Source organism: Emydura macquarii, unplaced genomic scaffold (genome assembly GCF_026122565.2).
Source record: "Emydura macquarii macquarii isolate MOO-44397 ecotype Brisbane River unplaced genomic scaffold, CSIRO-AGI_Emac_v2 contig_2205, whole genome shotgun sequence".
NCBI lineage: Eukaryota > Metazoa > Chordata > Testudines > Chelidae > Emydura > Emydura macquarii.
This window is the reverse complement of record NW_027132342.1, coordinates 20,096,735-20,111,783: the sequence shown is the minus strand read 5'-3', so window position 1 is coordinate 20,111,783 and position 15,049 is coordinate 20,096,735. Positions and strand designations below refer to the sequence as shown.

Sequence of the window (15,049 nt, the reverse complement as noted above, 5' to 3'; positions counted from 1 at the left end):
AATCACTTGTAAAATTCATGGATTTTTTTTTTTAGTAGTCTTTTAACAATGCTTCAGGGCTTTTAAAATGGATAAACTGATACAATGCCAGACTCCTAAACTCTACAATAGCAGAGCCATGAACACAGCCCAGCACTTAAACCAGTTTGCTATTATAGGCTTGTCTGTGTATGATTGAAGGACAAAACATAAGACAAAAAGCTTTTAAAATTAGTTGTTATTGAATATTAAACTCCAATTTTCTTATGCAGTACAAAAGTCACTATCCCAACAATGAAATATTTCACTTTCAAACCTACATGTCTGTTACAAAAGAATGAGAACAGCTATTTCAGTATTAAAGGAACATTGTCAGCTCAAGACGTCATCTGTCTGCAATTTAATTGCTGTTGTCACAGTAACACATTGACTATGGAAATAGATTGGAGAACTTTTTCCATTTTTAAAAAGCTTGACATTCTCTGTCTAGTCAGTTGCACTGCTGAGTTGATTGTCACATTATTTGTAGTCTCACGTACTAGAATATCACACACACACACTATTCCAGGCATTCACAAGCACACCCTTTCTCAGCATCTTAGCATGCTAAAAATAGCAGTGAAGATTCAGTGGCAAGGGTTTCCGCATGGGTTAGCAACATATGTACCCAGGATTGCCAGGCTGCCTTATACAGCCTGTGCTGAAGCCTGTGCTGCTGTGTCTTTACTCCTAGTTTGAGTCTGATAGGTAGATTGAAGTTAGCGTAGGTATGTCTATCAGAGCTGCCAATCACAGCTTTGATTTCACTGTAGACTAAGATCAGTGGGAAGGATTAGGAGCAAGGCCATCTTCCCTCCCACTCCACGTAGAGTTAGGAAGGTACATCGGAAGATACAGGAACAGCAAGAGGGAGCACAGATGGGATCTTCATCCACAAGACCAAAGCTAGAGAGAACACTGGACAGCGCCATAAAGGAAGTAGATGCTCCGCCTGTCTGCATGGTTCCTTCACAAGGGTTGTTGAGCCAGGCATCAATTCATGTGCCCCAGCTGGGCACGCAGTGACCGTACCAGTGAAGACCAAAAAGTCAATATCTTCAGTGCAGAGCTATTGTTTATTGAAAAGCAGGTATAAAAGACAAATAAAAAGGACTATACAATACCCCTCCTTTAGTAAGCCTCAATTTCCCAAGCACAAACCCTCCGTAACTATGCTGGCCCCACACAGTATCCTGATTGGTAAGCAAAGTGGGATAGCTACCACTCCTAGGTGACGACTGCCTCTTCCTCCTTCATGTTCCTTCAAGTCCTTGGTCTGTTTTGTGAGTCCCTCGTAATGGGGTCTTGGCTACCCCGAGGCTCTATGATCCCTCAGAACAGGGTCTAGGTTACCCCTGAGGCCCTCTGATCTTAATCCTTCTTCTGTCCGACAGTATCACTGGCCCTCTTGAATATATGAGATCAATTAAAAAAAAAAGCTAGCTATCATGTGATCTTCCCAGTTCTTATACCCTCTTCCCAAAGAAGTCACATATTCCTAAAATATGCTTTGCCAGCAAATTATGTGGCATATCCCAGTTAATTTGGGAGTGGGCTGCAGGGATTGGCTGATATTCACTTATCGTGAACTACTCCCCTCCAGGCACTTGATGTCACGTCATTCTATAGGGTCAGTTGACCCAGGTCAGCTTGCCCCAGATTCGCCATTATACTCCTCCAAACATACACACCAGGCGAACTGGCCATTGGCTGATGGTGACCATTGGCCTTCCACATCAGCATAGCTGCTTACACGGGATCTGGACAAACATTTGTAACACACATTAATGCCAACTGCAAGTTTGGCCTTTTCAGTGATTTTCCACAGTCTAGTGCTATGAGGCCCTGCTCCCAGAATCCTCTAGCACTCGGGCTCACCAAACTTGCCCATTGTGATACTATACAGTGATTCAGCCCTGTCCCAACAGGGGTTCCATCAGGAGCCGTGGAGACAGGTCCCCTTAGGAAGGCAGAGGATCTGCAACGGGGAGGAAGAGAACCCTTAATGAGCTGAGAGCAGGGGTTTGCCTGTTGCTGCCAGTGTTGGTGTGATTTACTAAGTCATGTTCTTCCCTTCAAATGAACCGGGAACTGTTGTCCCAAAATGATTTTATTTTATTTGTTTTAATTTTTTTTGGCGGGGGTGGGGTGTCACTGTGCTGGTGGTATCTTTTGGAGGACACATTTAAACAAAAGTCCTAATAACTTTTCATTGAAAGGTCTTTTAGCACTTTTATCAAGAATGGGAACCAACCCAGAGACCTGGCCACATTCTAAATTGAATGGTTATTTTGCCTGTCTGAACTCCTGCAGTTTCAATTGGATATAGTAATATTCTTCATTTTCTGTTCTAAATAATCATACAGTGTTTGTTTCACTGTTATGGTGAGTGTATCTCAGGAGAGGGTGATACGCAAAATATATCTATGACCATGTATCATTTAAGTCTGTAAAGATCTTTAGGGTGAAATGTGCTATAAATTTCTTGGTACTTTTATTGCTCTCCTTCCAGGCTGCCAAGCTGTTTGATGAAGAAGGCAGGAAGAAATTCTTCACACAGGACATGAACAATATTCTGCTGGAGTAAGTGTTCACCTCTTCAGTTCTGTGTGTTTTGGGGTGTTACCTTTAGATTGCTCCTATAAAGACCTTAAAAAATGGAAACTAAACAAGTGGGGCGGACAAGTTAATCTAAGCCAGTTAGTGAACAGCTGAAGATATGTACTGGTGACAACCAATTCAATATAGAGATGTATCTCTATAGTTCATCACGTGTAACATTTTTTGCAATGCCCATGTCCTTGTGTTCATTAGCAGAGTTCTGTGGAAGTTTGCACATCACTTCCCTATAGTCCAATGTTTTCATAAACTGAAATAATTTCAGATTTTATTAGGAAGGAAAAACATAGCCCATTCTAATTCTCTAATCTTTGCAGCCCAGTGTCTGGTGTGGGAAGTTGTTTTTTGTTTGTTTGGGAGGGTGTGGGTAGGGGTGTGTGGTTTATATGATGGTGTAGATTTGAAAAAGAAATATTTTAGAAAATGTCAAATTATTTCTGAATAAATGTAACAGCCACAACTGAATCATGCATCCATGCATGAATCATGCATGGCATGAAATCGGCGGAGTAATTGCAAATGTGAAGGGTATACAGAACAATGTTTAGCATTGCAAGGATAATATGCATTAATTAGCATATTTTACTCAATACCCTCTCGTTGTTAGCTAATGGACTTTCTTCTCTCTGCAAGAATTCGTCTTACTGACACGTCTATAGAAATACACTCCACCCTCCATGTATTTGTATTCATCACTAGAGTACTAATGTATACAAAGCTCCTTAAACAAAGTTTTTATCCTCACCCATGATTGTCTCATTAGTTAGCTGTCTCTTGTTTGTTTGTTTTTTTGTCAGTATTGAGCTGCAGTTACAGGAGATAAGCCCTATCATCCGCCACAGCGTGTACTCCCACCTTGAAGCTTTTGTGCCATGCAATAAGGAGACACTGATAAAGCGTCTGAAGAAGTTACACCTCAATATCCAGGTAAAAGGGGGAGAGAGTGGCTGCCACAGAAGTCATGTATGTAATGGTAAGGTAATGTGAGAGACTGAAGGCAAAGCTAGTTTGCCAGGTATTATTTCAAAACCTTTATGGAGATGGAACTGCTTCATCTTGAAGGCTAGATGAGATTAGAAAGCAGGAAGGCTGTGGCTGTGCCTGGTTTCTAGCCCTGGTTTACTAGTAGATTACACAGTTAATAAAACACAATGAATGTACAAAATAATTGGGGTACCTGTAATAATTGTACAAAATTCCATGCAAATAAGCCATTGTCATAACAGGAGAATACAACCTAATCTATTTTGTGAGTCTGAATATGCTGCTTTCATAGAATCAGGGTTAGAAGGAATCACAAGAGTCATCTAGTCTAACCCCCTTTCGTGCTTATTATATCTATTAGGTGATTTTCATGCTCCATTTTCACAGTTGCTTTGCTTTAAAATATGTGTATATATTTTCCCTGTTGAAGATGAGTAAATGAAGGTGTTCTGTGATTGAATAGTAGAGTTGCCCTGGTGCTCTGTTGAATGTATTGCCACTTGAGTGAATAAATAGGGTTGCGGGGTGGAAGAGCTTGGGACCAAGCTTTGTTCAAGGCCAGGAAGTGTTCCAGGGAGGTAGAAGGTTTATCACTTGTGTGGTACAGTGGGGAAGAAGGAATGGACAATGCCACATTGTATGCTACATCATCCTCTTACTGGTTGTAGGAATATTATAACGGTTCTTGGTAAACAGTTGCTGTGGCCAGAGGTAAAATAATTAAGATCAGGGCAAATGGTAGATGCATAATATAATATCACCTTAACATTTGGTGGAGATTTTTTGCTCTGAAGATGATCATTCCTCAAAATTTGGCCGTCTTGCATATTGCCCAAATGGCTTATGTACAATTGGGAGTTTTTGCCAACTTTAATCTTAAAATACGTGCTGGCAAGTGTTGGTACACACTTCAGTCCATTCATCTTACTTTTCTATCAAACACTTTTAGTCTCTTTTTGATGAAAAGGGTTGTCTAAAGAGACCAGGAAGTAATGTGAGAAATGCATAAAGATAGAAATGTTTCCTTCTAGGTAGTTGCCTTTTTTGTCTTTTGGTTTCAAGAACATCTGAGTTGTATTAACAATTAAAAATATACCATTGTTTTGAATCATTGTTAACCATATTGTTGTAGTTCAGTGCCATTTTAGAGAACCATGTTGAAATTTCCCATGCTTTTTTGTTACTGCCAGTAAGCAGATATTGCTTGAACTGCTTCTAAAGTTTCCAGATGTTTTGATGAGAATGTTGATTAGAAATCACTCCTAAGGCCCGATTGCAATCTCTGAGCAGCAGCTCGCAAGCCATCTTAGATGTGTCCTTTATAGTGCATATACCAAAATTACTTTGATGTTGTTGCCTCTTCCCAGGATGACCGTTTGAGGGAACCGCTGCAAAAGCTGAGACTGGCTGTCGGCAACGTCATGCCTGAACAATTATACAAGTATCAGGAGGACTGTCAGGCACGCAATCAAGCCAAGAATGCAAAGTGTGTACTTTTGAAGGCTGGATAGCCTCTATTTGGCAAGGGGATTCATGCAGGAAACATGGGTTAAATTCCATGTTTTTCAATTCTGGGATGTAACTAATGCGAAGACAATGTATTCAGACCATCTAGGGGTGTAAAACGAAATTGGGGCAGTGCAAAGTATTCTTTTTGATTCCTTCAGCTAATTAAGTAACACTGTCAATTAACTAACTAACTGAAAGGAAGTCTCATTAAGGGACTTTGAGGTAAGATCTTAAGGATGGGAGGAAAAGGAGGCTGTAACGTATCAAGGGTGGGAAACAGGAAGAAGATGGAGTTGAGATGTATTTTTATGTTCTTGATTATTTTTGTCCTGATTATTAAACCTGTTACCTCTTCACTGCATGAGAGAAACTGATTTGGGCTTGGGTTTGGGTAGAGGGGTAAGAATTGACTGGTGAGCATCCTCCATTTGTCATCACATTCACAGCACTAGATTAACCGTGAACAGACCTGAAGGAGTCTACGCAACTTGCCCTGCCAGCCAGAGGTGGGTCAGAGTCACATGAAGAGATGGGGTGGGAGTGTCAAATGTTGGCCTCTTTGGGAAAGTATAATGAGAACCTGAGGGCAGTTCCCCTCTTTGTACAGCCTGGTAAGAGAATTCATGCCTTTCTTGGGGGAATAGACCATGTATCTGTCCTTTTGAGTTCTTACTCACACACACAAAAATTATTCTGTCCCTAGATTGCAAGCAGAAGATGAACGAGAGAAAAATGGATCAGAGGAAGATGATGATGAGAAACCAGGAAAGAGGATTGTCGGGCCAAGAAAGAAATTTCGCTGGGATGATACATTGAGGTGTGACATAACGTTGCCCATTTTCAACTTGCTCTAGCTTTTTAATCTGTCTGGAGGAACACTGTAACACAGCACTGTCTAATAAACAATTCCAGTCAGAAACAGAGTTGATAGAAGTTTGGAAAAGAGACTAGCAAAATTACTTTATAAAAAAAGATGGGTAGGTCTGAAGGAAGGAGTCTTGGTTTCCCATGCAGCTTTGTTCCTGAAATTTGAGGGGTGCGGGAACTTTATCCCCAATCCAGCTCCGTTATGCCACATAAAGTTACTTAAAATCCTGTATCCAGCCAAAGGGAGGATATCCCTGATGGAGGATCTTCAGAAGAGACTTGAAAGGCTGCATCACAGGGACCCACCTTGAAAACCCTGATATAAGAGGATGTGCTGGGGGTGGGCTGCATCACACAGCATCACAGAGATTCTGGGCAACACAGGACCTCACCGAGATAATGAAGTCTTGTCTACTCCAGGAAATTTAAAAGTTATTGAAAATTATTTTTTTTTTTAGCAAATGGATCTCACTAAATCAATATTTAAAAAGGTTAAATTTCCCAGTCTAGGCAAAACTTAATTTCTGCTGTGAAGTGAATTTAGCATTAGTGAAAGGTGTTGGATTCACAGCTCTTGGACACTGATGAGGTCTTTGCCCATTTACACCTATGGCCAATATATCATAGGCTGACCTAGAGAGACTACCTCTAGGATCAAGAAGGGAGTTCAGTTATTGTCCTATTCATTCAGTCAGTCCATGAAGGCCTAAAAGGGCAATTTTTCTGATATAGCTCAAAATGTGTCAAGTGTTTTAGTGACAGTAAAAAGACAAGGTCTCTGCCCAGATGAACTTACAGTCTAAATAAACAATGTATTGTGATATGGAATAGGATGTATCAATAGAGCTTTCAGACATCCTCTGTTCTAAGATAAAATTGGAGCCAGACCAGATGAAGGAGGAGGTTCCAGACATGGGGATGTCATATAAAAGAGGGCCTGTAGACAAGAATGGGAAGATATTGAGGGCAGAGGGCCTGCGGGGGGGAATTAAGAGGAGAGTGGATAGGTGGGTCATTACTGCCAGCTACAATGGTTGTCTTTTACATTGGCACCATCTTACAAAAGTGGACTGAGATTCATGAGATCTTCTCATAGAGGTCAGTGAACAGCTCATTCTATGGCAACAGCTGTTCCATTCCTCAGTCTCTTTCTGATGAACTTTCATATTGTCTATTTGCAGTTCATTGTATGGTTCATGCCTGGCTTCTCTCTCTTTCTCAACAGGGCTCTGTTGTGTAATCTTGTCAAGATCAAGCTGGAATGCTATGACCTGGAGCCAAATAGAAGTCAGTCTCCTGAGGATTACCTCAAGACCTTTATGGAGACAGAGGTGAAACCACTCTGGCCCAAAGGCTGGATGCAGGCTAGGTAAGATACATGGTGGGAGTCTGAGATACTAAGCAAATAACAGCTTCTTGAATCTCACTTAGGGTGACATGCTTCTACAAACTGTTGGTATGAAGAGATGCTGTCATAAAATACCTTAAATATCCTGTTACTGATAACATTTGAGGTCATTGAAACTGAAAATTTATAAACATCTAAGTTTCATCACTGATGCAATTTATTTTTTGAATTTCACTTGGTTTGAACCATGAAGCTACCTCAGATTCGCTTCTTGACTCTCTTATATTAATATAGTGCTATAATGCTTAGGTTGTCAAAACCTGTGGGGAATGTTTTGGTAACACATCTCTTAATTGAAATGAAATGTTCCTAAAAAAAAGTTGTGTTCTGTAAATCTCTTTTAAATATACTTAGATATTATGCCTATAATACATGATAGTGTCCCTTTAAAGGATGGCTGGCAGGCATCTCTGGCCTCACATTTTTAAAGTAGTGAGGTTCACTTAAAATGACCAGTCATGCTTTAAACTGCCAGATGAACTGGAATATAATTGTAGGAAAATGGTAATCTTTTACAAATTAAATTTTGTGTCTGTATTTACCTAGAATCTTGAAGCCTGGAAGAAGAGTGCTTTTAGCAGAGGGTTACTCTCTGGTGGTCTGCCACAGATTGAGTTTACTAACCTTCAGAGCATGGGCTAGAGTGCATCTTTTTGGGGAAATACATGCGATTGCTGTGATCCATGTGTGATATATGTGATTGCTAGGGAGACGTTTACTGTGGTGGTTTGGGTGATGTAGGAACTGGAGCTATCTCTGTAGTCTCTGACCAATTTAACATGTTTCTTGATTATGATTTTAATTTGTCGATGCTCTGATACTATAGTGAGAGTGTACAAAAGATTTTATTAATAATCCTTTGTACTTTTATTTCTAAACTGTCCCCTGCTGAGGCACTTGGGATGAGATGCAGTGACATTAAGAAAGGGTTGTACTTTATTTATCTTGTTAAAAATCCAAATAAACCAATGAGGCGGGGTCAAATATGCAAAAGGACAATGTGGGAGGAGAAAGTAGGAGGACAGTAATAATCAGGCTAAAACATATATTTGAAATAAAGTCCTAAGGTGTTCACTAAAAATGGAAAAAGATGAAGAGAGACAAATGGCAAAGAGTGAGTGAATTCTATACTCTGGGGCCCCCCATCACAGAAAAGGCATAAATTCCCTACGAATTCTAAGACCTAATTAGGCTTGGAAGCATGGGCACTGGGTATGTAAGGCCTGGGAAGGCTTAGCCCTCCCTGACAGCCAGGTGTAGCCCCACCCATGCCCTGCCTCAAGGCCTCACCCCCTCCCGCTGCATCCTGCTAGCGTGGGCTGATGGGGCGGCTGGCTCAGCCAGCCAGCTGCCTCTCCCCTGAACTGGGTGGAGCCCATCCAGAGGAATTTGGGTGGGTGGGGCCGGTGCTCTGGGCCTGGAGCACTGAAGCCCTGGGGCAGGCTGGGCCTGGGACTTCAGCGGGGGGGCAGAGGAGGGCTCTCTGGTGCCCAGCACTTGGGCGGGGCGGTGTTTGACCAGCCTGGGGCTGGGGTGGGTTGGGATGGGGCTTGGCACTGGAGCAGGCCGACGCTCCAGGGTCTGGGGGTGCTTGGGCCAGTCCTGGGGTCAGGGTGGGCTGGCACTCTGGGGGCACTCGGGCCGGCAGCAGTCTGGGGCCTGGGGTCGCTCAGGTTGTTTCATCTGGCGGCACTCTAGGGGCTGCGGGCGCTCAGCCATCCTGGGGCCAGGGTGGGCCGGTGCTCCGGGGGCTGGTGGTGCTCGGGCTGGTGCTCCAGGGGCTGAGGTGGCACTCTGGTGGGGGGAAGGAGAGGGGAGGGCAGGCTGGGGCGTGGCCAGTCATCTGGGGTTTGGTTGGTGCGGTGCTGCGCTGGGTTGTGGTCTCCGGGGCCTAGGGGTATTCTGGCTTGCTTCGGGCAGAAGAGGCGGGGCTGGGTCTAGCTTTCCCGTACTGACTGTTCACCAGTTGCCCATGCTTGGAAGGGTAATATTTTTATCTGTAAATGTTAATAGATGTTGTTTTCACTATAAATACAAAACAACAAAATATTTCCATAGATGATTATCAGAATTTACAGATGGGCAAAGTAAGAAAAATGCTTCATGAGAACTTTTTAGAGTCAAAATCAATTTAGACTTTTGAATTAGGCTTTTTGCAAATGAATACTAAAAACAGGTATGTTTTGTTGATTTAAGAATATTTACTTTATATATTTTGACGTGTGATGTTGACAATTTGTTTAACATTTATAATGTTTTAACTTTTTGAATCTCATCTACTGTTGTTAAATAACTGTCTTCCCATAACTTCCTGCAACTGAAAATTGAAATCAATAAAAAAATTTTTTTAAAAAGGCTTAAAAATAAACATCAACATTATCCATCAAAATAATTTTAAAAAAATTAATTTTGCCATGCCTAAACATAATGGTTGGAGTCCTAAAAGGTGGCTGGTGTCAGAGTTCTGATAATAATTTAACACTCACTCAAGGAGGCGGTCTTGTATGTCGCCAAAAGCCAACATTACTTATAGCTGTAAATAAATAAATGAATAACCATAGCACAAGCTTATAACCTGTCTGTCATTTCATAAGCAGCCAGTGTAAAGGAATATAAAGGAAGGTAAATCTTAAATTGGTGAGCAAATGTGCTAATGAATAATAAACTTTCATGTTCACATGGATATGTCTATTCTAGTAGTATTATTAGTAATGTATTTTTATATAGTTCTGTAAATATACCTGTCTCTTTACAAACAGTGAAGCACCTGCCCTGTCCAGGATTGTTTATAATCTAAGATAGACAAGACACAGGACAACAGTTTAGGTGAGAGAGTCTGGAGAGATTTTTGGGGAGGAGAATGAAGTACCTGAGTGGTGTTGTAAGGTCATCCAAGGATAAATTAAAGTAAAGGCTGTGCATACTTTGCTACTGAAAACATTATACCACAATTGGCACATGGCTTTCAATGGGATGAACGTGTGAAAAGTGTCTTCAACATTTTTAATCTTACTATCTCCAGAAGAGTGGTCTCAACAAGTGAGGCAACAAGGAGAAGAGCATCCTCATCTCAATTACTTCTGCCCAACAAGATTTCTGTTTTATCAGAGTTAAGGACTAAACAGTTTTATGTATCCATCTGGTAATTAATTATGTGACAGAAAAATAACTTGTTGGGTCTACAGAGCAAGACATAAATAGTTATATATCCACATACTAATGCAGTTGTAACTTGCATTTAGAAGCTATTTCACCAAGAATACTGAAAAATGTGGAAGATACGTGGTATACCTCAAGGATGTATCCTGTCAACTCAGACATGACAGTTTTCCATCACTATTAAATATGACCTCCACCCACTCCTGGGTAGTTTCAGAACACATCAGCGAAGTGTTAGTCACCAAACAACCTACTTTTAGTCATATCAAAATTACAGAGAGATCCGGCATCACCACCTGACCCTGATCTAAAGCCAGCAGAATTCTCACAATCTTGGTTTCAACTCCAGAAGAAGATTGGACCAATCTACCCAGGTTGTCTTTAATTTTTAAGTTTACCTATAAACCTGAATAGCCATTTTCTCAATAGCCAAAATGGAGAAATTGGATTGTCTGGTTGACAGTCACTCCACCATGAAATGATGCCTTCTTGAGGAGGAGATGGACCTCCATGTGATTGAGGGTGACCAGTACCCATTATTAAGCATGTTGTTGATAATGATACCATATCTGCACTATTTGTGAAAGCCAGTCAAGTTGAATGATGGTCATAGTTCTCAGTGGTGAATCTTAATGAGCCCAGAAGACCAGATATCCCCTGGTTCCCAATATGTACACAGGAAGAAAAAGTGCAATCAGAGAGTACAGAAAGACCAACCTGAAGCCAGTCTTATCTACAAAGAACATAGTTCACTGTAGGAACAACTAAGTAGACCAAAGAGTTCAACTGTACATCATGGTATGTCTGTGTTTGAGGATAAGGAACATTTTCTTGTTCAGTCCTATCTTATGTATACACCATAAATTCCTTGTACAGGAAATAATCTGACTTCAGGATGCTTCCCTGCCATCATTTCTAATCTCTGCCCCAGCTGCATCAGATCCCACAGATTATTATTGAACCATAGTCGTCTCTGAGCACAAGAGAGAACCAAGTTAATAGGAGTAAAGCAGTCTAAAGCATCTTACCAGAGATGGTAATAGCATTTGGTGAGTTGAGCATTCCTTTACACCAGTTAGCGGGAGACACAATCCATCCCTCTAAGGGGCAGTAGAGGAATGGAAATGTTCTGGTGTGACATATATAGGTATGGCATAGCTCTTGCACTGAAACATGAGGTTGTCATGCAGTTCAGCAGGATGACCCAAATATCCAAAATAGACAAGATCCAAAGACAGGTATATGGCTATGCTTATGGGAGAGCACTTATATAGCACTTTGCCTATTTCACAGAGGTGCTTACTAATGTTCAGAAAACCGATTTTTAGACAATGTCCATATTTTACTGATGTGGAAATTGAGGTACAGAAATGCTAAGTGACTTGCCAAAGGTTTTGCAGCAAGCCAATGAAAGGGACAAGAAGAGAACATAAGTCTCTTGACTCCCAGGTGCATACTGTAATTACCAGTCTATGGAAAAGAAAAGCTAAGTTAGAGCAGGAGAAATTAATCTTGTGATCTATGTTCCATTCCAGTGACTTTATAAAGAGAGAGAACAACTGATATAGACTTGATCATCATTATGTGTGATTTATACTGGTGTGATAGCATGACTTGTTATGTTGTACCATTTTTGGTGCATCACCTTCTGATTGGCTTGTATTTCAGTTTATTGAGCTATAAATTATCATTTTGGGGGGGGGGGGGTGGAGAGATGGTTGTATAAAAATAAAGTTTTGGACTAGTGCTGGCAGGAGATTTTTTTTTTTTTTTTTTTTTTCCCTTTACTACGTCAGGTGGATTGGTCAACAGTCAAGCCATAACATATTCTAATGGGTGTAGTAAACAAATTCCTGCCAACAAAAATTCAATTCAGCTGTATAGGAGATAAAATTGTTCAACTTGCTACTGCCCTGCAAGGTAGATATTATCCGTACAATTTCTGAAGTATTGGCAAGGTTGTACGTAGTGACTATGAGGAAGAAATTTTAATACCTTTTTACAGAAACACATTTTTTTTACTTTAAGTAAGAATGGGCATCAGCAGACTTGAGAGAGTACTTTGTAGTCCTTTGTATTTAGAAAGCTGCCCATGGAGCCTTTTAACCTAAAGGTATACATGGGAAGAAAAAGTGAGGGGAGGGAGAGTTTCCTGGGGTCTGACAATAATAGTGAAGATGACCTCTAATCATATACTGTGGTGTAAATAAGCAATTAGCATTTAACATGTGGAGTATCTCTTTGATTAACCAGCCTGCCTATTTGGTGTGTTTCTGATTATGCTCGGTATATTCCATTATTTATACCATTCTTTAGCTTTGGATTGGTGTTTGTTCAGCAGCAGGAACAATATAAACTAGAAATTAATGAGGCACTTCACGCTGAATGATGTATGGCTGGGTAAGCATGTGACATTCCAGATGAGAATGGTTTAATGATATAAACAAGACGTCTGAAATATCAAGATTCTGTGGATTGACCAGTTCAGTTCAGTTCTTTGCTCTTATGAACTAAATAATACATTGAGTTCCTTGTCATTTACTATGTGCAGGGAGACTGTCAGAGGAAACATTCAAATCCATGTATCATCTGTTCTGCCTGGAAACTAAAGATCTCCTGGCATTTATTAGTAGGCTCTTTTAGTGTCATTGGCCAAAACCTGTCACCACTCCCCTATCCCATTCCATTATTTTGTGATGTGCTATATGCCATCTACCTTACTCCATTCTAGGTGTTCTATTTCATTGGTGTGCATGTGTACAGATGAAGTGCTTTGGGATCCTTCAGGATGAAAGGCATTATATGAATTATATTATTGATAAACATTCAGTGTTTTGATAGGTTTTTTTTCTTCTTCAGGTGGAACAATTATCTCCCCCCTTCCCCCCCTCAAGTGTGAATGGGATGCAGAAAGAATGTGTTTTCATTGTTGTGAGGCTTTCAGCTGTTCCATTGTTAGGAACAGGTAACTGCAAAATCCTCTGCTGCAGCCCAGAGATTTTGCAGTTGTGGGAGCCCTGCTGCACTCTGGACAAGTGCATGTAATTTGAAGTGCATAGAGTTCTTTTGAGTGTCTTAAACTGAATATTTTCATTATCTTAAACTTTTATATATTCTTGAGCACTGTATTTGTGCTCAGAAAATTCAATATTTCCAGGCCACTTTTTTTTTTTTGCTTTAGAATTTATGCTGCTCTGTCATTTGAGTATTGTCTCTAATTTCCAGTTCCCTTAATACAGACCCATTACTTTGTGTCTTGAGAATCTTTTAATTTCCACCCCAGAGTCCAGGCAGATGTTGGTTGGTATATTTCTCAATGGAGGAAAGGATTTAAGGTAAAGAAAGGGCATTGTGAGGAAACAGAAGAGAGAGAACTATTTGAAGAAGATAATAGTAATGAAGGAAAACAAAACAAAACACTTATACAGGAGAAGGTTCGTGTTCTCCCTAGACTTTCTTCAGCGGCATTCAATGGCTTGGGAGCAGGAACATTATATGGGTCGTGAGACAAGGTTGAAGATTGGTAAAATTGATGGAAGTGAAAGGCAGTGTGAGAGTAGAGAACAGCTGTAACAAGGGAATCAAAAGTATTAATGATTGAATTGAGGAAAGGAGGGGTTTTGGAGCTGTGAATGAAAAGGCATTTGGGAAAGGTTTTTTTTTTTTTTTTTTTAATGGGATATATGAAATCCTCCTTTTGGACCTGCTTGAGTGCCTCATGCTGCAATGCCTCATGTATACTAGGAAACATGTTTTTCTGCTGTGGTGCACCTCTACAAAGTGCTACCAGTGGTGGAAGCTGTTTAGATAGCTGTTCAGGATTAGGTGACAGTGGGTGAGTTGCCTGGTGATGGAAGCAGTGCAGAAGAATGCTTCATTGTCCTAGTGCAAATGCACCTTTAAAACCTTTCCTGTATTAGGGGGTAGGAGGGATGGAGAAGGAGGAATATAATTCACCATGGATGTGGCTCTATCTAGATTAGCAACAGTGGAAGTTCTAGTGTAGACAGGATGTAGGCATTTTTACCACCATGTTGTCTGACTCTTCTCAGAACAGAATCTGATGACAAGGTGACACTAGAACCCTATCTATACTACAACATCCACTGTTGCTATAACTGGTAGAGCTGTACTTGTTGGCTCCATTAGTGAGTTTTTGACAGTGTAGAAGCAGCATAAGTGATGTCATTGTGTGTAGTAATTTTTTGGTATTCTGTGTACATGATACTGAGATGTTTGGGACCTAGCTTGTCTTTTGGATTCTGCTTTCCTCCTCCCCCATGGTAAGGAAGCTATGATGTGTAGATCCTTGCAGTGCCTGCAATTAATTTAAATCTAGGACCATGGTATTCACATTATAGTATGTTGAAATATTGATGGCATATTTTGGTTATATATTGCACTGAGAGCCTTGGCAAAGGGAGGGGAACACTTAAAAATGATACTTCTGTCCCACTGAAGGTAATACTTGTCTGCATTGCTTTC

General features: G+C 40.7%; 1 protein-coding gene across 4 annotated transcripts in view; it reads left to right on the top strand.

Annotated features, from left to right (window-relative positions):
* The window catches only part of UBN2 (ubinuclein 2), a 98,404-nt gene that overhangs the window by 42,003 nt on the left and 41,352 nt on the right, over window positions 1-15,049 (top strand). For 3 of the 4 annotated variants that reach the window (XM_067559650.1, XM_067559651.1, XM_067559649.1), the window contains exons 7-12: window positions 2,531-2,601; window positions 3,435-3,564; window positions 4,989-5,107; window positions 5,577-5,636; window positions 5,834-5,947; window positions 7,223-7,366. In XM_067559650.1, coding sequence (XP_067415751.1) covers window positions 2,531-2,601; window positions 3,435-3,564; window positions 4,989-5,107; window positions 5,577-5,636; window positions 5,834-5,947; window positions 7,223-7,366 — 638 coding nt within the window. The remainder of the gene's footprint in view (window positions 1-2,530; window positions 2,602-3,434; window positions 3,565-4,988; window positions 5,108-5,576; window positions 5,637-5,833; window positions 5,948-7,222; window positions 7,367-15,049) is intronic. The other variant, XM_067559652.1, reaches the window with a different exon arrangement.